Genomic DNA, 26,436 nt, shown 5'->3' with positions numbered 1-26,436 from the left:
GCCATCCACGTTGATTATCCACTGCTGATACGTGTTACACCGGAGGGATAGGACGAGGCCCTCACACTGTACATGCTGGCCTTGTTGTTCATTGGAGTCGCCTCAGTGACCCACTCCATCAATTCTACAATCCTCCGTCACTCACCCCCTTCTTGTACCGTAAAGGTCATCGTACAAGTAAACAAAGAAGACATTTCTTCCACCATCCTGCCTCTGCTTCCCTCGTCCCTTTCACTGGTTTCACATTTTGTGCCTCATATGTCACAGCCTTTTGTCTTCATCACATATGTGGCCTTTGTCCACCCATCTGCAATGCGTTCCAGGCCCCCACCACTCTCTGTGTAAATAAACCTGCCTCGCACATCTTCATTGAACTTTCCCCCTGCCACCTTGTAGCCATGCTTTCTATTGTTGGACATTTCCACCCTGGGAGAAAAGTTCTGATTATCCACTCTATTGATGCCATCATTGATTTGCAATTATTGGAAGAGCAATGTGTAACGATTCCCTTGAAAATTTGCTGTTAAACTTATTTCCAGGTTCTTCTATACTGCAAGTACCCCAGAATTATCTTGCTGCTGTAGCCTTGGAGCTGCTTCATATCTATTTCAGTCCAAATCTACGTCGCATAGATCACTTCCCCTTGGATTCCTCCCTCCGTCATTTTGTCCCCTCCTGTTCTTTCCTTTTGGACAGTGAGCTTGACTTGATGTATCTGCCTGTCCTGAGCTACTATCTACCTCATTGGAGACCCTTGGATGGTCTCTGATTAGACCTTGCTGGACTTTATCTTGAACTAAATATTATTACCTTTATCATTTAACAGTACAGTATGGATGGCTCGATTGTAATCATTCAATTCAATCCAATGATACAATGACACATTATTGTCACATGTACCTAGGAAGAGAGAATTATTATTTTTTGTAAACAGAACATAAGCTGTGCAAAGAGTCGCCACATATCTGGTGCTGACAAAGTTACAAAATAACTCATTAGATAGTCAATAGTCCCTCTTTGTTCTTGAAGGCCTGCTCCTCCTCCCACCGCTGGGTTCTTCCTTGTTCTCGGTGGCTCCCCTGCCGGGTCATGTATTGCCTTTCCGCTGACTGGTTAGCACGCAACCAAAGCTTTTCACTGTACCTCGGTGCACTTGACAAGAAACTAAACTACATTAAACTGAACTAAATGTTTGCTGCATCTTGACTCCTCTGAATATTTTTTTTCCGCAGATGGAACAGCTGTAAGCAAAACAAGCAGGGTGCCAATAACAGAGCGGTAAACGAGACACAATCACCAGAGGGGGAGAAGCTGCACAGTGACAGCGGGATCTCAGTCGACACCCAGAGCCTACACGAGCAGCAGCAGAAACAGCAGCAGCAGCAGCAACAGCAGCAGCAGCAGCAGCAGCAGAGCCAAGGTAGGGGCAGAACTGTGGCAAATGAACTTGATTTTAGTGACACTTCCATCATCATAAATTGGGAGAGAGGTTACCTTTCTCAGCTATATTCATGTACTTTAAAGGCACATATGAATGTTTTATATTATGGGAAAGAACACATATGAAAGCAAACAGTCTGAAGAAGGGTTTCGGCCCGAAACGTTGCCTATTTCCTTCGCTCCATAGATGCTGCCTCACTCACTGAGTTTCACCAGCACTTTTGTCTACCTTCGATTTTCCAGCATCTGCAGTTTATTCTTAAACATGAAAGCATTAATTACTTGGCTATACAAACTTCCAGATCAACAGTATAGGTCCTGTGACAAAATGGAGAGATCTCTTTAGTTTAGTTTTGGGATACAGTGTGGGAACAGGCCCTATGGACCATGGAGTCCGCGCCGACCAGCGATCCCCGCACATTAATGCCCCTGTCCCACTTAGGAAACCTGAAAGGAAACCCCTGGAGACTTTGCGCCCCACCCAAGATATCCGTGCGGTTCCTGGAGGTTTTTGTCAGTCTCCCTAATGGTCAAAAGTGGTTTCCGCTTCTTCTATGTTCCGGCGATTATTTCAAAAAATTCAAAATCGGCCGCAACTAAAAATAGGTTGCCGTTTTAAAAATCGGTAATTTTTTAGTCAAAGCCGGTTGCGATGCTAGTTGAAGGTGGCTGCCGGAGTTTGCAGGTAGTGGAAGGTCTTCTGTCCCACTATCCTAGGGACAATTTTTACATTTATACCAAGCCACTTCCCCGCACACTATTCTACACGCTAGAGACAATATATAATCTTTTACCAAAGCCAATTAAACTACAAACCTGTGCGTCTTTGGAGTGTGGGAAGAAACCAGAGCACCCGGGGTAAACCCACGTGGTCACGGGGAGAACGTACAAACTCCGTACAGACAGCACCCGAGGTCAGGATCAAACCCAGGTCTCTGGTGCTGTAAGGCGGCATCTAGAGGGTCACCGTGCCGCCCTCTAGTATTAGTATTTTGGCGTATTCTTCTTGGATAGTTGACAAATTTCCCAATGATGCAAATTATATTGACATTCACCTTAAATATGGGAATAAGATCATAGTCATCATTATATGTCATCAAGAATCAAGGTGCTGGAGGAGCTGAACGGGTCAAGCAGCATGTGTGGAGGCAAAGGGACGATCAATGTTTCGGATTGATGATGCAGGGTCTCAGCCCGAACCGTCGACCATTCCTTTGCCTCCATAGATGCTGCCTGATCTTCCGAGTTCCTCACATAGCTTAATCCTGCTCCAGATTCCAGCATCTGTGGTCGCCTGTGTCTCCATTATAGCTGCCATGTTTGATAAAAACCTTTTAGTGTTTATCTTGCCACATTTTAGTACAGAACGAGAAAGACAATGTAACAGAAAGGGCACAATTCTGAATCAGGCTGGGAACAGAGTGACCCAGACGTCAGATAAGTCAGGCTAAGAAAGTTGTAAAAGCTCTCAATGTCCTGGGATTCAATGATTGAGACATGGAGCGTAAATGTGAGAGAGTTATGATGAACCTTTAACCTGTCTAATTCCGCTCACGGCGTGTTTAGGAAGGATATAAAGGTCTTTGAGTTGGGGCAGAAGGTTAGAGTGAAGAGGGACCCAAGAGAATGGCAGGAAAAGCTGTGACTGAATTCCTTATTATTGAAATGTTTGAGAGCAGATGTGATAGAAATGTGTAAATGTGAGGTCTAGACAGTGTAGGTAGGAAAAAAGGGTCAGGAACCAGATGAGGCCAAATTTAATTGATTGGTAAAAGAACTAAAGGTGACGTGAGGAATTTTTTTTAATTTCATGCAATGATTGGTTAGCATCTGGAATGCATTTCTGACAGGGTGGTGGAGGCAGATTCAGTCTTGGTTTTCAACAAGATTGGAGAACTGTATTCGGCGCTCTGTATCTTCCCCTTTGCCCTATCCATTGTACTTGAGTTTGACATGATTGTATTTATGTACAGTAGTATCTGATTTGTTTGGATAGCTTGCAAAACAAAACTTTCATTGTACCCACAGTACATGTGACAATAATAAACCTAAACCTAAACTTTAAAGATAGAGTATTGCAGAGGCCCCCAGGTTACGGCAGGAGATTCCAAAGGGCCTGTCCCACTCTACGAGGTAATTCAAGAGTTCTCCCGAGTTTCCCCCTGATTCGAACTCGGAGAATGTCCGTAGCGAGTCCGTAGGAGTTCGTGAATGTCCCGTAGCGGCTCGTACGGGTAACGGTAGGTACTCGGGAAATCCGGTAAACTAGTGACGTTTTTTCAACACTGTGAAAAATGTCCACGAGTAAAAAAATACTTGTGATGAAAAAAACTTTACTTTTTACTCGTACGAGCCGCTACGAGACATCCACAATCTCCTACGGACCCGCTACGGACATTCTCCGAGTTCGAATCAGGGGAAAACTCTTGAATTACCTCGTACAGTGGGACAGGCCCTTTACTGTCTGTATTATTCTAACAGAGAGATATTATAGGGCTAAATGACATTTCTGTACCGTCACATCTCTGTGATTGTATCATTAGATAAAGTCAGAAATTTGCTCAGGAATAGGGAAGCGCAGTGGTGCAGCTGGTAGAGCTGCTGCCTCACAACGCCAGAGACTCAGACTTCAAGTGCTGTCTGTGTGGAGTTTGCATGTTTTTCCTGTGGCCATGTAGGTTTCCCCTGGGTGTTCCGGTTTCCTCCCACAACCCACAGAAGTTCGGGTTTTTAACTATCAACGTGCCCATCCCTGTACCCCCAATCTACCACATCCTTCTCCTTGGTGAATACAGATGAGAAGTATTCATTTGGGTGCTCCTTTACGACCTTTGGCTTCACACCTAGAATTACACTTCTTTCATTCCTCAGATCCATTTCCCCCCCCAGGCTATCCTCTTCCTCCTGATATCCTTACAGAATGAAGACACAAAAAGCTGGAGTAATGCAGTGGGTCAGGCAGCGTCTCTGGAGAAAAGGAACAGGTGGTGTTTCAGGTCAAAACACTTCTTCGAAGTTTCGACCCAAAACGTCACCTATTCCGTTTCTTCAAAGATGCTGCCTGACCCGGCTGAGTTACTCCAGCATTTTGTGTCTATCTTCAGTGTAAACCAACATCTGCAGTTCCTTTCCATACATACTTACAGAATATCATGTTTGAGAAAGAACTGCAGATGCTGGAGAAATCGAAGGTAGACAAAAATGCAGGAGAAACTCAGCGGGTGAAGCAGCATCTATGGAGCCAAGGAATAGGTGACGTTTCGTGTCGAGTCTGAAGGAAATTTCATGCACCCTTTATGCCTTCTTAATTTCTTTATTAAGTTTTCTCCTACTTACATCTACCGTATATGTTTCCCTTTTTTTCTGATCAAACCGTCATATTCTTTGTCATCCACCATTTTCAAAATCTTGCCATCTTTGCCCTTCATCCTCATTGGCACATGCTGATCCTAAACTTTCCCTAACTGCCTTTTAAAAGACTCACACTTGCCAGATGTTGCTTCATGCGAAAGCATCTGCTTCCAATTCACATTCGCCTGGTCCTCTCTTATGCTGTTGAAATCAGTCCTCCCCCAGTATAGAGCCTTAAGCTGAGGCTCGATGGTGTCCAATGTGGAAAGGAGATTTAGGGCAAACCACCATAGGAAAACCCTCATCTAGATTGTAAACAACTCACTAATGTTTTGACACTGATACACCCAATTCTGGTTCAAACCAATATGAGGATGATGGCGATAAGTTTTGGGATTTAACTTCAGCTTCCCATTGTTCATGGAAAGCACTGAGTGGTAGAGGGTCCTGGGAAACAAGACTGAATGTGGTCACAGAGAAAGCAAACCACATCAAATGGCTCTACATACTGGAGTGGTGGGAGGGAAATTCAGACATTGTAAGATAATTTTAACAGTGCCATAATGTAGTTTGCTCCATTTCAAAGAAATCTTGGCATGTAGCAGTATAATGATTCAATTTGTTGATACCATTTTAATTTTCAATCATGTCATTTGGGATCTGCTGTTCATTTTCCATTTCTGCCTTCTCTCAAAGGTGCCAGACAGAGCATTTTGTCTTTGGATTTGCAGATCTAAATTTATATTGATTTATGTTGAAAATACCAACACATTTCAGAATTCACAAATTACTATCCATGCTCTAATAAATCAACATCATTGATCATCATCATTTTCAAATTTAATCAAGTGTGAAGACGGTGGTGCAGCGGTAGAGTTGCTGCCTTACAACGCCAGAGATCCGGGTTTGATTCTGACTCTGGGTGCTGTCTATTCAGAGTATGTGCATTCTCCCTGTATCTGTGTGGGTTTTCTCTAGGTGCACTGGTTTCCTCCCACATTCCAATGATGTGCAAGTTTTGGAATTAGGGACGTTATATTTAAGAGGGAGTTAGATGTGGCCCTTGTGGCTAAAGGGATCAGGGGGTATGGAGAGAAGGCAGGTACAGGATACTGAGTTGGATGATCAGCCATGATCATATTGAATGGCGGTGCAGGCTCGAAGGGCCGAATGGCCTACTCCTGCACCTATTTTCTATGTTTCTATGTTTATGGGTTAATTGGCTTCTGTAATATTGTGTAGGATAGAACTAGTGTACGGATGATTGCTGGTCGTCATGGACTCAGTGGGCCGAAGGGCCTGTGTCCGTACCGCGTCTCTGAAACTAAAATTAAGATTGTACTATCATGCCTATGGATCAAACAAGGTGTACAGACCAAGTGTGTGCAATCCCGAGCTGTAACCATCCACTAGAAACAGATGGCCTGATTCAACTACTTGACAGAGCCTGTGCAGGAAGGAACTGCAGATGCTGGCTTAAACCGAAGATAGACACAAAGAGCTGGAGTAACTCAGCGAGACAGGCAGCATCTCTGGAGAAAAGGAATAGATGACTTTTCAAGCTAAAAGCGGGCTCTCAACCCAGGCCGTCACCTATTTCTTCTCTCCAGATATGTTGTCTGATCCGCTGAGTTACTCCAACTTTTTGTGTCTACTTGACAGAACAATTGCTTATGCGGGTAGAAAGCTGTTTGGTCATCGATCGTCAGCTGCCAACAACGAAGCCACATTGTCCTTATCATTGCCTCAACAATGGCACGCTGCTCATCAAACTTTAGGCATTGCTCACCTTTAGTTTTTGTTTTGGAGATGTAGCTTGGAAACAGGCACTTCGGCCCACCGAAGATAAACACAAAATGCTGGAGTAAATCAACAGGTCAGGCAGCATCTCTGGAGAAAAAGGCTGAGCAACGTTTCGGGTCGGGACCCTTCATCAGCCCACTGAGCCCACCTCGACCAAAGATCCTCCGCACACTAGTTCTATCTTACACACTAGGGACAATTTACAGAAGCCAGTGAACCTACAAACCTGCACGTCTTTGGGATGTGGGAGGAAATTGAAGATAGGCACAAAATGCTGGAGTAACTCAGCGAGTCAGGCAGCATCTCTGGAGAAATGGAATAGGTGATGTTTCTTGTCGAGATCCTTCTTCAGATTCATCATACTCAATATCATGTATGTTGTTTAAGAGAAAGTAAATGTGATTCTGCTGGTATTGAGCGCTGCCCAAGCCTAATTCATCCCTTCCCCAATAGGAATAAGGTGAAAGATGCCAGAGGTAATCCACACGGCCACAGGGAGAATGAATAAACTCCGTACAGGCAGCACCCATAGTCAGGATTGAACCTTGATCTCAGGCACTGTAATGCCCCTGTCCCACTTACGCCCCTGTCCCACTTAGGAAACCTGAACGGAAACCTCTGGAGACTTTGCGCCCCGCCCAAGGTTTCTGTGCGGTACCCAGAGGTTTTTGTCAGTCTCCCTACCTGCTTCCACTACCTGCAACCTCCGGGAACCGTACGGAAACCTTGGGTGGGGCGCAAAGTCTCCAGAGGTTTCCGTTCAGGTTTCCTAAGTGGGACAGGGGCATAAGGCAGCAACTATACCACTGTACACAAAATTGCTGGAGAAACTCAGCGGGTGCAGCAGCATCTATGGAGCGAAGGAAATAGGCGACGTTTTGGGCCGAAACCCTTCTTCAGACTGATGGGGGGGAGAAGGAAGGAAAAAGGGGAGGAGGAGGAGGAGCCCGAGGGCGGGCGGATGGGAGGGTGGGAGGAGACAGCTAGAGGGTTAAGGAAGGGGAGGAGACAGCAAGGGCTAGCAAAATTGGGAGAATTCAATGTTAATGCCATCCGGACGCAAGGTCCCCAGATGGAATATGAGGTGCTGTTCCTCCAATTTCCGCTGTTGCTCACTCTGGCAATGGAGGAGACCCAGGACAGAAAGGTCGGATTGGGAATGGGAGGGGGAGTTGAAGTGCTGAGCCACCGGGAGTTCAGGTAGGTTATTGCGGACTGAGCGGAGGTGTTCGGCACTGTACAACTGTGCCACCCTCATGCCTAACCGTTAATTCATCGTTAACTTTTACACCAGGTCTGCACCCTCTGTATCTTCGCATTTGTGACAGTAGAGGGTAAGATGTTGAAATTTAAGGACAGGTGTGTCTTTAAGTCTTGCTCATTAAAAACTTGTCTGAGAAAGTCAGCTAACTTTACCTGCAAACATGTGACAGGCAGTGCTGGTTGAAACACAAGATCCCCCAGCTGTCATGGCGGGATTTGAATCTTTGTCTCAGTAGCATTAGTCTACCCGTCTGATGTCCGAGTGCAGTAACATAATCATCGTGCCACTGTTCCCTGGAATTCTCCTCTTATTGTGTCTGATGATCTTCGCCCTTTAGTCACGGGGAGGGAGGGGGAAATCTGGTGAAGGGAGAGGAATGAAATGCCAGATTGAAGTTTATATCAATTTGCTAAATGACTTAATCCTCAACATTGGCCGAAGTTGTAGTTACTGATGCTTTAATCAGCCTCAATAATGAAACATGTTTACATTTTAGTTTTAGTTTAGTTTAGACACAGCATGGAAATAGGCCCTTTGGCCCATCGAGTCCGTGCCGACCAGTGATCCCCGTATACTAGCACGATCCTACACACTAGGGACAATTTATAATCTTTGTCAAAGCCAATTAACCCACAAACCTGTACGTCTTTGGAGTGTGGGAGGAAACCGGAGCACCCGGAGAAAACTCACACGGTCACAGGGCGAATATACAAACTCCGTACAGACAGCACTTGTAGTCAGGATCTACCGCTGCACAACCATGCCTGCTAAAGTATCAGACCTGTTTGAAGTCTATTGTTTAAAAATGTAATTGCATTATTCGGTCCTTTTTAGTATTATGTGATTGACATCAATTTATTTTTGGAAAGATATGAAATGGGATTTTCATGTGCTGTTTTGGCTCCCTGCAACTGATATTGACTGGATATTTCCTGGGGGAAGTTACCTTTGCTGCTCTGGTAATGGTTGCAGAGCTGATTATTCTGTGAGCATTCTCAGTGTAACTAGATCCCCAATAGATTGTGAGTCTTCTTGAGTAAGTCCCTCAACTACTCTCGATTGTCCGGACCCTCCCATTACTTTCCCCTGCACCATGAAGAACCTGCCTAATACTGCCTGATCTGCTGAGTTACTCCAGCACTGTGTCTATCTTCGGTATAAACCAGCACCTGCTGTTCCTTTCTACCCATAATGAACCTTGAGGTTCACATCTGAATCACAGCTTGAAGCATCCTGGCTACTCTTCCCTCAGCCCACGCCAGACGGTCCCAAACCCTCTTCACTCTCACCCCAACCCTCCTACCAACAATTCCTCCACCAACCTCCTCAGCCCAAAAATAAACACTGGCTAGAGCCCCATCGAGTCTGCGCTGACCAGTGATCCCCGCACACTGACACTATCCTACACACACTCGGGGCAATTTACAAGTATACTATGCCAATTCTACAAACCTGTATGTCTTTGGAGTCTGGGAGGAAACCGGAGCTCCCGGAGAAAACGCATACAGGGGAGAACGTACAAACTCCGTACAAACAAGCACCTGTAGTCAGGATCAAACCCGGGTCTCTGGCGCTGTAAGGCAGCAACTCTACCGCTGCACCACCGTGCTGACCTCTATTTTAACCTTTATGATGGAAGCAAACTGCAATCTACAACACACCCTTACGCAGCAGAACTGTTCACTTGGAGAACATTGATAGGTGACGTTTTGGTACCTTGAGGAGATTTCACAGTGGAATAATCAAAGTGTAGAAACAAGGAACTACAGGTCAATGCTGATTGATACACAAAAGGACGCAAAGTGCTGGAGTAACTCATCAGGTCAGGCGCCATCTCGACTCGAAATGTCACCTATCCACAGTCTCCAGAGATGTTGCCTGACCTGCGGAGTTTGCGTCCTTTTGTGTATTAACCAGTTCTTTGTTTATGCACAACAGTTTATCTTAATTACCAGATTAAGGCATACATTTCTACCTCGCATTGCAAATCTATGTCCTGACAGTGTACTGGCAAGACAAACGGTTTACACAGTGTTTTTGCCCCTTGAATTACATCTGATACTATCAGATGGGGACAGATACAAAATGCTGGAGTAACTCAGTGGGCCAGGCAGCATCTATAGAGAAACGTAATAGGTGATGTTTAACGGTTAAATTAACAATGTTAAATTAACTCTACACACAGACAGCAGCCGACGTCAGGATCAACCCCAGATCTCTGGTGCTGTGAGTACCAGCTGCGTAGTGTGGAGCCCTGAAGAGATGAGGGGGAATTTATTTTGCCAGATGGTGGTGCATCTGTGGCGGCCATGTCATTGGGTATTTTTAAAGCGGAGATGGAAAGGTTCTTGATTGGTAGGAGTGTCAAAGGTTACGGGGAGAAGGTAAGAGAATGGGGTAGAGAGGGTAAAATAGATCAGCCATGATCTATGCCTGGGTGGCAGGTTGGCACAGTGGTAGAGTTGCTGCTTTACAGCACCTGAGGCCCGGGTTCAATCCTGACTATTGGGTGCTGTCTGTTTGGAGTTTGTACGTTCTCCCCGTGACCTGCGTGGGGTTTCTCCGGCAGCTCCCGTTTCCTCCCACACCCCAAAAACATACAGGTTTGTAGGATTATTGGCTCGGTATATTTGTAAATTGTCCCTAGTGTGTGTTGGATAGTGTTAGTGTGCGGGGATTGCTGGTTGACGCTGTCTTGGTGGACCGAAGGGCCTGCTTCCATGCTATCTCTAAACTAAACTAAATGATTGAATGGTGGAGCAGACTCGATGGGTTGAAGAGCCTAATTCTGCTCCTATGTCTTACGCAGTGTGATTTACTGGTGTCTTTTTCCTCTCTTTGCAGTCACAGTGGAGGAACCAAGCCTGTACAATGCCCTCCCTCCCCACAAGCAGGAAGAGGTGGAGCAGCTGCTGAACACTTGTGAAGAAGAGACAGACTGGTGCAACCTGGCCGGGTTGCTGGGCTACAGCGAGGAACACATAGACACTTTCAAGCAGGACGATCACCCGGTGCGTGCCCTCCTCTCCGACTGGTCGGCCAAGGACTGCGCCACCACGGATGCACTTTGCACTGCCCTGCGCAAGCTGAAACGAGACGACATCATCGAGAGCCTCAGCAGCGAGCCCACGGCCATGTCGGCTGTGTGAGAGCAAACCAGTCAGCCTTAAAGCAGCCGAAAAGATTCCTTTTGGAATGACTGTTGACAAAGAATCTCTGAAGGAAAATGGCGTTCAGTCCAATGCTTAAGAACGGCCTAACGTGCACCAATGCATAACTTTCAGTATTGTCCTGCCTTCTCTCCCGTACAAAGTGACTGTGGCCGCTGAAGCTGAACCGCTATCATGTAACTAAATCGGATTTTGTCTTTTCTGTAATCATTAGGAAAAACAAATTGTGCACATTTTGAAATGGGCCAATTTTAGCTAATTCCGAGTGCTAAATGGGACATATGTGTAAATGTCAATGCATAGACATTGCTTCCTTGTGCTGCAGCACTCTCGGCTAAACAAAAAAGTAGGTTGCAGTCTTGTACATTGTTAGCAGTCCCCTCCGCATGTGTCCAAACTCGTTCGTGTTTGTGTAAATAAGTCTAGCGTTGTCCAAAGCTACCAGAGGTGTCCTGGCTAATTCTTAGTCCAGGATGTTTGTGTGTCTCTTCACTGTGGATTCCCTGAACTTTTGGGTGAAAGGCCAAGACTTTGGAATTTTTAACAATAATCTGGGCATCGATAATAAAGATCAGGGTCTGAAGTAGCCAGGAAAGGTTTGTTGCTGTTTCAACTGGCACAGAAGATGACTGTTACCTCTAAATCTTCTCCTTAACGTCACGTGGCTGTGATCAAGACAGCTGAAGAGGGTGTCCATGTCGTGACGAGAGAGGGCAAAGTGTTTCTCCACTCACTCAAAGAGAATAATTTCAGTCTCATCCAGGGGATACAAGGAATGAAATGTATTGGATCATTTTTTGTTTATCACCGTTCCAAAGTCAGATGCACCATTCTAAATAATTACTACTTCTGAATATAAATTTGTAGTGGGATTGTTGAATGTATTAGTAGGTTTAGCATTTGATGTAGAATTAGTGACTGTCTGTGATTCCAAACCACCAATGGGCTAAATTACTATCACTGATTTTCATTAAGACCTGAGGTTATTTAATGAGTTGTTGGTCTTATACAGTGCACTATTGTTCCTTCTGAGGCCAAATGCTTAAGTAACTGGGCCAGTTATTCTTAACCACTTCCCCAGTGTTTCACCTAATCTTGAAAAACAAGTATTGCTTTGAAATATGACTTTGCAAACAGTAGCTGGTTAAAAACGGTTAAATGTGTTTATGGCAGCTGTCGACATCAAACTCATTGTTCAATGATTGTAAATCCAGTGCCTAGTTAAGAATCCAGTTTTTATACTGATGTGTTTTAAGGAAGGAAGTCTATCATTGTTGTAGGATGACCTATAAGTAGTGTCAGTCTCATATCAAAATGCCCTCTGAAGTCATCTAATAGTCATTGAGTTGTATCATACCCTACTCCAGGCAAATTGGGGTGGACAATAAATGTTGGGCATTCAGGAAGAATCCAAATCTAAGGAATGAATTTAAGTGAAGCGATGGATCTGTGATGAGTATGTCATTTTGTACTGGCTATGAACTGTGTGTTGTTGTTCCACTGTCCAACATGGGAAATGTATCCTTTATTGATGAAGAAGTGACCTCTCTGTTCTTGCATGCTGGTTTGTCAGCCTGTATTAACGGCTGAACATTATACTTTGGTTTTGTTGGGGGAAGTGTCCGATGCTAGTGACCACAGCTATGTGGAGAGGTGCACCATTAAGTGCCGACAGTTTTTGAAGGGTTCCTGGACACGGAAAACGTGTGCAACTGTCAAGGAACTAAAATAATGTATAAAAACACATCAACATTTACTGCTAAAGTGGCTGTACTCTTTCTGCAAACTATATCAATTTAAGAGCATCAGTTGTTAAATATTTCATTCAAAGTCTCGTCAAAATGTATCATTTTCTTTCAGATTGCTGAATGTCAAGCCTTTTACCAATTAATAAAGTTAACAGTATTATAAAGTTAGTTTACTGCAATTTTTTATCAAAGACATGGTATATATTTGTTCAGGGGAGTTATTTTCTTAATTCATCTCGATTGTGTGCAATCTTCCTTCTTTACAAGAAAGGAATCCATTTCTTCTATCAGTGTAGTCCTTCCTTCTCTGAGGCCATTTTATTGAGATTGGTAGGGATTGGGATTATGCCATAAGGAAAATTCCCATTTGAGGCAAGCATCTCCGCAGCACAAATTCCTGAATTCAGGAGGTTTCTTGGAAAATGACGGCGATGAGTTGGAAGGCTGGCTGCAAATTAAAACAGAAACAATTAAAAAAACATATATTAAACATTAAGAAATAAATTATAGAACATATATGCACACATATATATATATATATATTTATGTGGCAATATGTACGGGTGGCACGGTGGCGCAGTGGTAGAGTTGCTGCCTTACGACCGGGGTTCGATCCTGACTACGGATGCTGTCTAAAGTTTGTACGTTCTTTCCGTGACCTGCGTGGGTTTTCTAAGGGAGCTCCGGTTTCTTCCCACACTCCAAAGATGTACAGGTTTGTAGGTTAATAATAATAATAATAAATAATAATAAACTTTATTATGGACTCAAGGTCCAGACAAGGGGCAACATTAAATTAAAAATGCATTGCATATCAAATATCATAAATATATATAAAATCATGGTATATCACAGAAAAACATTATAATTTATATTTAACAAAAACCCACAATACTTAAGTTAAAAATCCAGATTAAAAGATGATCAATGTCCTACAACGAGACAACGATACCAGTGTCTCCACAACTGGGATTCGTAGCGTGTAGTGCTAACCCCTATGTTTGGTAAAATTGTAAATTGTCCGTCGTGTGGGCTGGGCGGTGCGGACTCGGTGGGCCGAAGGGCCTGTTTACGCGCTGTATTTCTAAACTAAACTAAAAAAAGATATCTTATAAGGTTGTACTTACAAACCCCATAATTGTATAAATTGCAGAGCCATTGTAATTGTGACACATCTCTGTTGAAACAAGGAACTGCAGATACTGGTTTACAAAAAGGGCGCAAAGTGCTGGAGTAACTCAGCCGGTACGGTAGCATCTCTGGAGAACATGGATAGCTGAACTTTATGGTAGCGACCCTTCGAATGTCTTCAAAATCTCTGCGGTTGGATTTGTTTCAATTTTTGGATTGCAGTCTTTGCTCAAATGATGTTACGGAAAGATCTGTTCTTATTCAGTACCCAAAGTGTTCCATGTCTGGCTAATGATTAAATTACCAGAATATCTATACAAAGGCCTGATTCCGCAAATCTGAGATGCTTGTTCATGTTCACCATGACAATCGTGGATTTTTAGCATCAATAAAAAATCACATGGAAAGTAAAATAAACTATCAAAGTAATGGTAGCCTCAACAACTCGAGGACCGAGAATGATTGCTTCTAACCATTTTAACCAGACAGCATCTCCGGAGAAAAGGACTATGTGACATTTCAGGTCAAGATCCTTCTTCAGACTGCTTTGTGTCTATCTTTGGTTTAAACCAGCATCTGCAGTTCATTCCTACACATTCCCGGAATCTTTTCCTCTGTTCATTCTGGTCATCTGCTCCCGTGACAGAGCTTGGAATAGTCTATTAATCTCAAGAATGTGATGTTGGTCAAGCATAGAAAAAGCCATTCCGTTTTTCATTAATTTTATTTAGGACCTCAATGGGATGTTTAATTTCATTTGGTTTAGTTCAGTTTAGAAATACAATGCAGAAACAGACCCTTTTGTCCACCCAGTCGGCGCTGATCAGATTCCTGTACACTAACATTATTCTACACGCTGGGGACGATTTACAATTTTTACCGAAGCCAATTAACCTACAAACAAGTACATCTTTGGAGTGTGGGAGAAAATGGGATCACCTGGGGAAAACCCACACGGTCACAGAGAGAATGTACAAACTCTCACAAACAGACAGCACCCATAGTCAGGATCGAACCCGGGTCTCTGGCACTGTAATGCCCCTGTCCCACTTAGGAAACCTGAATGGAAACCTCTGGAGACTTTGCGCCCCACCCAAGGTTTCCGTGCGGTTCCCGGAGGTTTTTGTCAGTCTCCCCACCTGCTTCCACTACCTGCAACCACCTGCAACCTCCGGGAACCGCACAGAAACCTTGGGTGGGGCGCAAAGTCTCCAGAGGTTTCTGTTCAGGTTTCCTAAGTGGGACAGGGGCATTAGGCAGCAGGTCTGCCTTTGCATTACCATGCCGCCCTACTTTGGTCAATGCCTCGAGGTTCCTGGTGTAGGCAGTTCACCTCTCAAGAGGGTAAAGATCACTGCAAACCAGGAGACGATGCACTTTGTGCCAGTTCTAAGGTTGTGATCGTCAGATCTGTCCTCAGAGGTTGTATTGGTGTATTGAAGGTGAACGTGGTTCATCATTGATTCAGGCCAAGCTGCTGAGATGTAAAGAGACAAGCGTCGTCAAGTCAAGAGTGCTTATTTGTCGTATGCACCAGATGTGAACTGGGATAATGAAATTCGTACGTTGCAGATTTATAGGAAAGTTGGATATGGGCTAAATACGGGCAGGAGGGACTAGCGTAGATGAGGCATCTTGGTTGGCATAGAAATGTTGAAGGAAGCAGTCCATAACAGTTAACAATCAATAGAGTCACAGTCGTACAGCATAGAGCAAGCCCTTCAGCCCAACTCATCCATGCTAACCAAGATGCTCCATCTAAGCTACTTCCATTTGCCTACATTTAGTCTATATCCCTCTAAACCTTTCCTCTCGCTGTATCCGTCCATGTGGCTTAGATACTGGAGGAATGCCGGGATTACTTGAAGTTAGAGAAATCAATATTCATACCACTGGGCTGTAAGCTGCCCAAGCCTCATATTTCGCTTGGGCAGTTTACAGCCCAGTGGTATGAATATTGATTTCTCGAACTTCAAGTAATCCTGGCATTCCCTCTCTCTTTATCCCTCCCCCACCCAAGTTACACTGGCTTCTTGTTTTCACCCAACTGTCTGAAGAAGGGTTTCGGCCCGAAACTTCGCCTATTTCCTTCGCTCCATAGATGCTGCTGCACCCGCTGAGTTTCCCCAACAATTTTGTGTACCAGCAGCTAACAAAGGCTTGTTTCCTTTATCACGTTATGTTTTTGCATATCTTTCATTCATTGTTCTTTATCTCTCTACATCTTCGCCTATATCTCTCGTTCCCCTCTTTCCTAACCAGTCTGAAGAAAGGTCTCAACCAGAAATGTCCCCCATTCCTTCAATCCAGAGATGCTGCCTGTCCCGCTGAGTTACTCCAGCCTTTTGTGTCTATCTTCGGTCTTTTAAGTACATGGTAATAATCTGAGGGGAATTGCAGAGAATATTTTCCCACAATGAATTGTCCCGTCGTAGAAAATACTGCCTGAAGCTCCAGCTCCTTTTAAAAGAATTTGGGAATATTTGCAAGGCTTAGGGAAATAGATTCTGAATGTACTGCTGGTGCAGAGTTAATACTGACATGAAGGGCTGCAAGTCTTTCTTCCGATATACTTGACTCTATATTGCTGCATCAAAAATATACAGCTTTACCAAAAATATTAATCCAACAATTCAAAGGATGTTTCACAAAAAATACCACTTAGTTGTCGGAATTTATAACATACTTGTTTTACGTGCCACAGAAATAACGCCAACCTGCAGTCAGCATGGATACGTTCCCAATGAAGGCCCCACTAATCAAGAACGCATCTATACAAATCTTACACTAATCCCATGTTATTCATCCTGCATTCCCATTAACTTCTCCCCAGATTCTAGCACTCACCTACACATTGGAGGACATTTATAGGATCCGATCTACCTATCAACCAAAGGTAGATACAAAATACTGGAGTAACTCAGCGGGTCAGGCGGAACTCTGGAGAAAATGGATGGGTGACGTTTCAGGTCAGGACCCTGAAGTCTGAAGACTGAAGACCCTTCTCCAGCCTGCAGAAGGGTCTCGGCCCAAAACATCACCCATCCTTTTCCCCCAGAGATGTTGCCTGACCGGATGAATTACTCCAGCACTTTGCCCCAATCTTTGGTGTAAAACAGCATCTGCAGTTCTTTGTTTCTACCGGTCACCCAACACGTCTTTTGGAAGCGGGTGCAACGTGAAGCCCTCATGGTTACGGGGAGAACGTGCAAACCCCACATAGCAAGGGAAGTCAGGATTGGAACCCCGGGTCTCTGAAGCTGCGGAGCATCACTCTTACCAGTTGCCACTCTGATGCCCACTCACAAAGTGTTTGCTGCTGTGATTCTGATTTGCTTCCACCTCTTGCCTATCCCGTGGGAATACCACAAATATCTGGCCAAAATACAGGAAAACTAATTGAGGATTTTCCAAGGAAGGTGGGACCTGAATATTTTATTCCTGGCTTGTCAACACAACAACCACACTGATTTCACAGGCAGGGAGGTGGAAAAAAACGAAACTATTAAACAACAGACCACACTATAAACTACCACCAGTCTCACTGTCACATTATTTGTTTTTCAATTATTTTAGTGAACAATGCTGACCACCCAGAAAGTTTAATTTATACCATACCAAGGAGATTCTTTCTCAAGACCACTTCTCATTTTAATTGGGTAAGCAAATGTCCTCTGATTTGTTTCCTGCCAAACATTTATTACTAGTGTTTAGGTTAATATTGGAAGGAGTTTTATGTACATGTATTCTCACGAATAGTTGGACAGTATATTAGTTGGAGTAGTGTTACTAGTAGTCAATAATAGTCGGACAGTGTTTACCTATATTGTCTGCCTGAATTATGTCAGATTGCAAAGCAAAACCCTGAGTAACTCAAAACAAGATGTGGGTTTAACAAATGCATCTGAAAGCAATTGTTTTCCTGCCAACAATCCAATGGTGAGTTAATATATTTTTGATGTGTTGCTTTACTCGGTGTGGTTGTACATTAAACAGGTCCCTTTTGGTTCTGCTGTTGCGTGGCCAAATAGCTGAAGTGCAAGGCTTGTCCTCAGAAACGTTCAAACACACCCGGGCAATCTCTATACACGGGAGGCACGGTGGCGCGGCGATAGAGTTGCTGCCTTACAGCGCCAGCAATCCAGGTTCGATTCCGACTGCGGGTGTGGTCTATATGGAGATTGTACGTTCACCCTGTGCCCACGTAGGTTTTCCCTGGGTGCTCCGGTTTCCTCCCACATTCCAAAGACATACACATTTGTAGGTTAATTGGCTTTGGTAAAAATTGTAAATTGTCCCAAGTGCGTTGGATAGTGTTAGTGTCCAGGGATCGCTGGTCGGCACGGATTCGGTGACCCGAAGGGCTTGTTTCCACACTGTATCTTTAAACTAAACTAAACAAAACATTGATCACAATAAAACAGCTGAATTAAATCCGTTGCTTATATTCGAGCTGTTTTGCAATGACAGTAATTATTTTGGGTATATGAAATGAGCTGCCAGTGGAGGGAATGTGTAAGAAAGAACTGCAGATGCTGGTTTAAATCGAAGGTAGACACCAAAACGTCGCCCATTCCTTCTCTCCAGAGATGCTGCCTCACCTGAAGAGTTACTCCAGCATTTTGTGTCTGCCAGTGGAGGTAGTTGAGGCAAACACTATAATGACATTTAAAGACATTTGGAAAGGCACATGGATAGGATATGGTTCAAGGGATATGGGTCAAATACGGGCACGTGGGACTAATGTAGATGGGGCACCTTGGTAGGCATGAGCAAATAAGGCCAAACGGCCTATTTCCATGTAGTATGACTATGACTCTATTTCTAACCAGAAAAGCAAAAATGATGGAGATTGGAAAAGCGACCACTCACCTCTAGGGCCTCAACCCCCAACAAAATTGATGGAGTTGAAGTTCCAAAAGGAATGGGTGTGAAGTGCGTTAGTGTCTATCTTCGGTTTAAACCAGCACCTGCAGTTCCTTCCTGCATATTTCCTTGTGTATATGGGCACCACAGTGCCGTAGCTAGTAGAGATGTTGCCTCACAGCTTCAGTGCCACAAGTTCAATCCTGACCTCCGGTGCTGTTTGTTTGAAGTTTGCATGTTCATCCTGGATTTCTTACTGGTTTTCTCGTTTCATCCCACATCCCAAAGATGTGCGGGTTGGGAGAATAATCGGTGTATTGTCGGTAAGTGATAGATTCTGAGGGGTGTTGATGGAAATGTGATTTTAGACTTTAGACTTTAGACTTTAGGGATAGAGAATGGAAACAGGCCGTTCGGCCCATCACATTCTCGCTGACCATCAATCACCCTGTATACTAGTACTATCCTACGCACTAGGGACAATTTACAATTTATTGAAGCCAATTAACTTACAAATCTCTACCTCTTTGGAGTGTTGGATAAAACCGCCGCACCCGATGAATACCCACATGGTCACAAATTGAACCTGGGTCTCTGGCACTGTAAGCCAGCAACTCTTGCACTGCACCACTGTGCCACCCATTTGGCAGTGATAACATGAGAAATGGTGCCTGAGGGTTGGCATGGACTTGTTGAGTTGAGTTCCCTGAACTCTTTTGAGCCACGTTTACTGATTCCACTTTGATTTGTCAGGGGGAAGGCAACAAAAATCTCACGATGCCTGCTGTAGAAACAGTCTTTTTCCTTTCTAAACATCTTTACAAATGATACGAGGATTCACATCTGCTGCACTATCACAGTGAAGCCTATTTGGAAACATTCTCAACTAACCAGCTTCTGGGATTATAAATATGCAAACAAATTGAGACAGTTTCAAAATAAACACTTTTGCATTTTGAAGTTAGCTCTTATCAAATACCAGAACCCAACTTATATTCCATTTGGGTAGCTTATAATCCCCCTTCTGAATGGTCTCAAACCAGAACCATTCCTTGTTTCTCATTCCACAGATACTGCCTGACCTGCTGAGTGTTTCCACCATTTTCTGTTTTTTTGTGTTAGTTCATAAATGTTTGTTTGTTAACATGCCTACGAAGTGGCCCAAGGCATTTACTTTGAGCACAGGTCTGTATAAATGTTGTTGGGACAACCATACCATTCAATTCTCTTACACGAACACCACAAGTACACACAGTCATGGACGCAGGCAGACAGATAGACATGTACACACAGTCATGGACGCAGGCAGACAGATAGACATGTACACACATACGCACATCCATGCAGACATTAAAATGTATGCTGAAGTGGAAAGCATAAAGCCTTGTGTTTTATATCTCAGATATGTTATCAGTGGAAAGATAAGCTCCAATATTATAACTGCAACAAATAACTATTTTGTTGGTTGAATCATGAGTTATCACCAGTCTGATGAAGGGTCTCTACCCAAAATGTCACCTGTTCCTTTTCTCCAGAAATGCTGCGTTACTCCATGCAGTTCCATGTTACACATACTTAGTTGGTTGATGGTACACAAAAATGCTCGAGAAACTCTGCGGGTGCGGCAGCATCTATGGAGCGAAGGAAATAGGCAATGTTTCAGGCCGAAACCCTTCTTCAGACCTTAGTTGGTTGATACCTTGTAAACCAGTGCACTACCTTTTCCTAAGGAATTATGTGGAAGATTAGGAAGAATAAGTTATTGTTTAAGATTTTGTGCAATTGCTGCTTTAGTTCATGATATTTGGCATTTCAAAGAATTAAAATTATTTCCGTGGTTAATTATTAAGCCCAATCTTTGTTTAAATGTAAGTAATATTAAATGGGAACAGATCTTTTAACGTGATCTCCTCAGATTGGAAGTCAACATGCTATTCCCAAAGAAGCCAGAGCCGAATATTTATCAATTGTTATGTGTGTTTTATTATAATTTTATTACAAAGCATGGAGGGTCCAGAAAATGCTGAGTTTAATTTTGGCGAATGCATTAAAAGGGATGAAATCAATGTGTGTGGGGAGAAGGGAATGGGGCTTTAGGGAGTCAGAAATAATTATTCCCAGAAATGTTGGGTTATAAAATTATTCTGCGAAACATTTCTTTAAAAACAGCTAACAGCTATATACTCATCCTAACCCTGTCATTAAACCTTACCAAGCAATGTAGGGTCATAGAGTGATACAGTGTGGTAACAGGCCCTTCGGGCCAACTTGCCCACACCGGCCAACATGTCCCAGCTACACTAGTCCCACCTGCCTGCGTTTGGTTCATATCCCTCTAAACTTGTCCTATCCATGTACCTGCTAACTGTTTCTTAAATGTTGGGATAGTCCCAGCCTCAACTATCTCCTCTGGTAGTTTGTTCCATACACCCACCACCCTTTGTGTGAAAATATTATCCCTCAGATTCCTATTAACATTTTTTCTCTTCAACTTGAACCTATGTCCTCTGGTCCATGGTTCTGACACTCTGGGCAAGAGATTATGTGCATCTATCCAATCTATTGTTTTTTTTGTCGGGGTATGTGTGTGGGGGTGGGGTGGGGTGGGGGAACTTTAAGGTCTTTCCCCTGCACGGGAGACCCGACCTTTTCTTTGTCGGGTCTCCGTTGTCGTTGGGGTTGCAACGTGGAGCGGCCTCCAACAGGAATGACCTGGGGCTCCAGTCGCGGAGCTGCGGATTTACTCACCATCACGGAGCTGGCCGAGTCCGGAGCGGGTGGAGCTGTGGTGGCGAGCTGCTGTGACCCGACACCCAGAGATTCGGAAGCTCCTACCGCAGGTCTGTGGACAGTAATACCGGGAACCCGCGGGTCCCTGGTGGGAGACCGCTTTTCGGGGCTTCCGCAGCGGCGACTTCTCCCGCCCGAGTTGCGGGGTTGAAGATTACCTGGAGCGGGGCCTGCATCACCGCCCCGCGCGGCTTGGAATGGCCGCGGGACTTTGTGAGCACCCGCCGGGGCTCCAACACCAAGAGCCCGCCGGGGCTCCAACACCAAGACCCGGTGCGGGGCCTTGCATCACCCGGCGTGGTTTAATGGCTGCGGGACATTTAACATCGCCCGCCGGGGGCTTTGACTCTGTCTTTGACTCTGACATGGGGGGGAGAGGGGAGTGCAGGGGAGAGATATGTTTAAGTTTTGCCTTCCATCACAGTGAGGAGGACTCACTGTGATGGATGTTTATGTGAATTGAATTGTGTTGGTGTGTGTCTTGGTTCTTTTTTTGTATGGCTGCAGAAACCAAATTTCGTTTGAACCTCAAATGAGGTTCAAATGATAATAAAAGGTATTGTATTGTATTGTATTGTATTCCTCTCATGATCTTATACACCTCTATAAGATCACCCCTCATCCTCATGCGCTCCTAGTCCACTTAACCTCTCCCTATAGCTCAGACACTCTAGTCCTGGCAACATCCTAATAAATCTTCTCTGAACCCTTTCAAGCTTGACAATATCTTTCCTATAACATGGTGCCCAGAACTGAACACAATACTCTAAATGCAGTCTCACCAACGTCTTAAACAACTGCAGCATGGCCTCCCAACTTCTATACTCGATACTGATGAAGGCCAATGTTCCAAAAGGCTTTTTGACCACTTTATCTATCTGCGATTCGATCTTCAAGGAACCATGCAGCTGCATTCCTAGATCCCTCTGCTCTACAACACTACCCAGAGGCCTACCATTCACTGTGTAGGTCCTGCCCTTATTGGACGTCCCAAATGCAGTCCCCATAGGTACTGCACACTTAGCTAATTTGGACTAATTTAAGTACCTGAAAAACGCACACGTCCGTTTCAAAACGGCTTAAAGGCAACGTTAAGATTCAGGCCCAATAATTCAATCATGTGTTCATGTTGTTTATGAATGCAGGCCTGAAGTGCAAGTGTAAAATCGATCGCAAAATTAATTTCACTCTTCAATTGTTGAGTGGAAATTATCAAATATAATTGTGTCAATCCAGATTTTCCCAGTGGTAGAAATATTGATTTCTCTAACTTCAAGTAACCCCGGCATTCCCTCTCTCTCCATCCCTTCCCCACCCAAGTCACACCAGCTTCTCATTTTCACCCAACAGTCTTTTTCTTTTATCATCGTTACTTTTTTGCATATCTTTTTTGTCGTATTCCCCTTCTCTGTCTCCGTCTGCGCTGAGGCCTAATGGAGCTGATGACCTCGAGGCTCCGGAGGCAGAGCCCGTCAGGACTCGCCCTGAGCTCGCTCCCGTGAGGGTGGTCCGGCTCAGGGCTGGAACAGTGCTCCCGTGAGAGGCTGTGGCGCTCTCGTGAGGGCGGCCAGCCCAAGGGTGGAACGAGGCTCCCGTCGGATCGGCCGAGCTCGGGGAGGTGCGGCGCTCGCAGCCCGAGGGAAGTTCGGCGCCCATGTCGTGGCGGCCCGGCCCGAAGGAGAAGCGACGCCCAAGTCGGGGCGGCCCGGCCGGAGGGAGAAGCGCCGCCCAAGTCAGGGCGGCCCGGCCAGAGGGAGAAGCGACGCCCAAGTCGGGGCGGCACGGCCGGGGGGAGAAGCGACGCCCATGTCGGGGCGGCACGGCCCGGGGAAGAAGCGACGCCCATGTCGGGGCGGCCCGGCCCGAGGCTGAAGACGGCACGATACTCACGTGAGGGTGGCTGGGACGGTGTTCTGGCGGTGGTGGCCTGAGTCCGGGGTTCGGCCACGGGCCAGCGGCTGCATCTGCAGGACTGGTGGGCGGCAGCTTCGACCACCCCGGGCCGCGGTGTTTGAGCCGCGGGACTGATTTATAACATCGCCCGGGGGGTATCGCCTCAGCGCAGAGGGAGAAGAGGAGGGGAGAGACTGCAGACCTAAGACTTTTGCCTCCATCACAGTGAGAAGATGCTGGGTGGACTCACTGTGGTGGATGTTAATATGTGTTTATTGTTGTTTTTTTATTGTATTATATGTATGACTGCTGCAATTTCGTTCAGACTTCGGTCTGAATGACAATAAAGGCATATCTATCTATCTATCTATCTATCTATCTATCTATCTATCTATCTATCTATCTATCTATCTATCTATCTATCTATCTATCTATCTATCTATCTATCTATCTATCTATCTATCTATCTATCTATCTATCTATCTATCTATCTATCTATCTATCTATCTATCTATCTATCTATCTATCTATCTATCTATCTATCTATCTATCTATCTATCTATCTCTGAATTACTAACTGCCTGTGTGTGACATAAGGGCCTGTCCCACTTTCACGACCTAATTCACAACCTCTGCCGAGTTTACCCTTGACTCATACTCGCAGCATGGTCGTCACGAGGTCGTAGGAGGTCGTATGTAGGTCATAGCAGGCCGTGATGCTAGTCGTAGGTACTCGTGGCATCAAGTAGGTCGGTGCGTTTTTATAGCACGATGAAAAATATCCACGAGTAAAAAAGGTTGTGAATTAGGTCGTGAAAGTAGGACAGGCTCTTTAACTATGCAGGGAGTGAACACACAGCAATGATTCAATTAGCATGCAATGAATATTTAACGCTGTTACTGTACACAAAAAACCTAAATAAATGCTTGTAAAGATAATATATGTCTTCTTCAGGATGGCAGGTCTTTCTGAAGGAAATAGGTTCCTCTAGTACTATTGGGAAAGGTAGACTTTCCCTATAGAATCATTCACAGGGTGGCACAGTGGCGCAGCAGTTGAGTTGCTGCCTTACAGCATCAGAGACCCAAGTCCTGATTACGGGTGCTTTCTCAATGAAGTTTGTACGTTCTCCCTGTGACTGCGTGTGTTTTCTCCGGGTGCTCTGGTTTCCTCCCGCACTCCAAAAACATGCAGGTTTGTAGGTTCATTGGCCTCTAAATTGTCCCTAGTAGGATAGAACTAGTGTAAATGGGTGGCATGGACTCGGGGGGCCGAAGGGCCTGTTTCTATGCTGTATCTCTAAACTAAACTAAACTATTTAAACTAAGACAAGAAAAGATTCAGCTCCCATGCATCAATGAAAGAGATTTCTCAGCAGTTTAGCTGCTAAGGTCTTCAAAATTCCTTGGGTTTTAGAGAACCCTAGACTTTCTGATTTCCGCTTTGCCACCATGTTGTCCAGTCAAGGAGAAGTAAAGATGGCTGCGCTTGTGTATGTCTCTACACATTTATTAAGTTGTCTGAAATCTACAGGTTAAGAACCACCGTTTTAGAAGCTGCAAAGATGACTAGACAACATGCTGATAGCGTGACGCTTTCCACTCAGTGATCATAATGATCCATGGTTAATGTGTTTAACCACACAAGCACTGAATCACTTACCTCCCAGCGACTTGGCACACTATGCGTGCTTAAAAATATCACCTGTTGCCCCAGAACTATTGTTGTAGGTCTCCAACACAGTGTAATTTTAATGCCAAATTTCAGACAAGGAACTATTTCTGCACCACTGTTCGGCATATGCATTCTGTTACCTCAAGGAAGCTGAAGTAAAAGGAGTTAGCACTGTATTTTCATTGTTAGTGAATCTCAGGAGCAGCCATGCTGATAGCTAAGCACCTCATGAATCAGCATCCTTCTGCACACTGCTGTTGAACACAGTGGCTACAATCACCATGTCCATGCTGAACATTAAGTATCCATCTATACCAATCCCGGAACAGTGGCACGGTGGCGTAGCAGTAGAGTTGCTGCCTTACAGCGTCAGAGACCCTGTGATCGATACTGACAACGGTGTTCTCTATACGGAGTTTGCACGTTCTCCCTGTGAGCGTGTGGGTTTTGTCCGGGTGCACCGGTTTCCTCCCACATTCCACAGGCGTGCGGGTTTGTAGGTTAATTGGCTTCTGTAAATGGTCCCTAGTTTGTAGGATAGAACTGGTGTACGGGGAATTGTTGGTTGGCGAGGACTCGATGGGTCGAAGGGCCTGTTTCCATGCTGTAACTCAAAACTAAACTAAACTAAATTAAATCCCATTGCACAGTACTTGGCCCATAGCCTTGAAAGCATTACTGATGAGTTGCTGGCTTAGTTATTTCTAACAACATAATGTAAGAACAATTTCTTCCTCACATCCCTTGGAGTCATAGAGCCATACAGCACAGAAACAGGCCCTTTGGCCAAACTTACCCATGCCAACCCAGATGCCCCAACTGCACCACTCCTACCTGCCCATATCCCCCTAAACCTTTCCTATCCCTGTACCTGTACTAATGTACCTATCCATGCACCTGCCCTTCTAAACTTCTTACCCCTTACCATAAACCTATTATCTGATTTTAGATACTGCTGTTTTTTATTATCTTTTCTATCTATGACCTTAAAATTCCACTAATTTCTATTAAATCCCCCTTAGCCTCCTCTTCCCAGTCAGTAAATGGGCGTAACACTGGAATGGATAAATGCTTTCCCCTTGTGTAAACAATTGCTCAAAAGAGATTAAACCAACCTACGCATCAATGGATGCATTCAAGATGCAGGGAGTGCCCTTTTCCTTAGAGCATTTGGCAACAATGAAAACTGCTAAAGTTAGTGCAGAATGAGCATGCAGTGCTGTCGAATTTTTCAAAGCAATGAAGTACTGTAGAAATGCTCCTACTATTATGATAGAGTAGAGAGGCTGTTGCCAACTTCTTCGG

At 44.6% G+C, this 26,436-nt stretch overlaps 1 protein-coding gene across 1 annotated transcript in view; it reads left to right on the top strand.

Annotated features, from left to right (window-relative positions):
- The window catches only part of ngfr (nerve growth factor receptor), a 115,747-nt gene extending 102,807 nt beyond the window's left edge, over positions 1–12,940 (top strand). Inside the window, exons 5-6 of the mRNA XM_033035373.1 lie at positions 1,233–1,420; positions 10,703–12,940. Of these exons, the coding sequence (XP_032891264.1) occupies positions 1,233–1,420; positions 10,703–11,007 (493 nt within the window). The 3' untranslated portion in view covers positions 11,008–12,940. The remainder of the gene's footprint in view (positions 1–1,232; positions 1,421–10,702) is intronic.
- The last annotated feature ends 13,496 nt before the right edge of the window (positions 12,941–26,436 follow it).

The sequence above is a fragment of the Amblyraja radiata genome, chromosome 16, assembly GCF_010909765.2.
Source record: "Amblyraja radiata isolate CabotCenter1 chromosome 16, sAmbRad1.1.pri, whole genome shotgun sequence".
Classification (NCBI taxonomy): domain Eukaryota; kingdom Metazoa; phylum Chordata; class Chondrichthyes; order Rajiformes; family Rajidae; genus Amblyraja; species Amblyraja radiata.
Note: the sequence above shows the minus strand (reverse complement) of the source record. Positions and strands in the feature narration are given on the sequence as shown.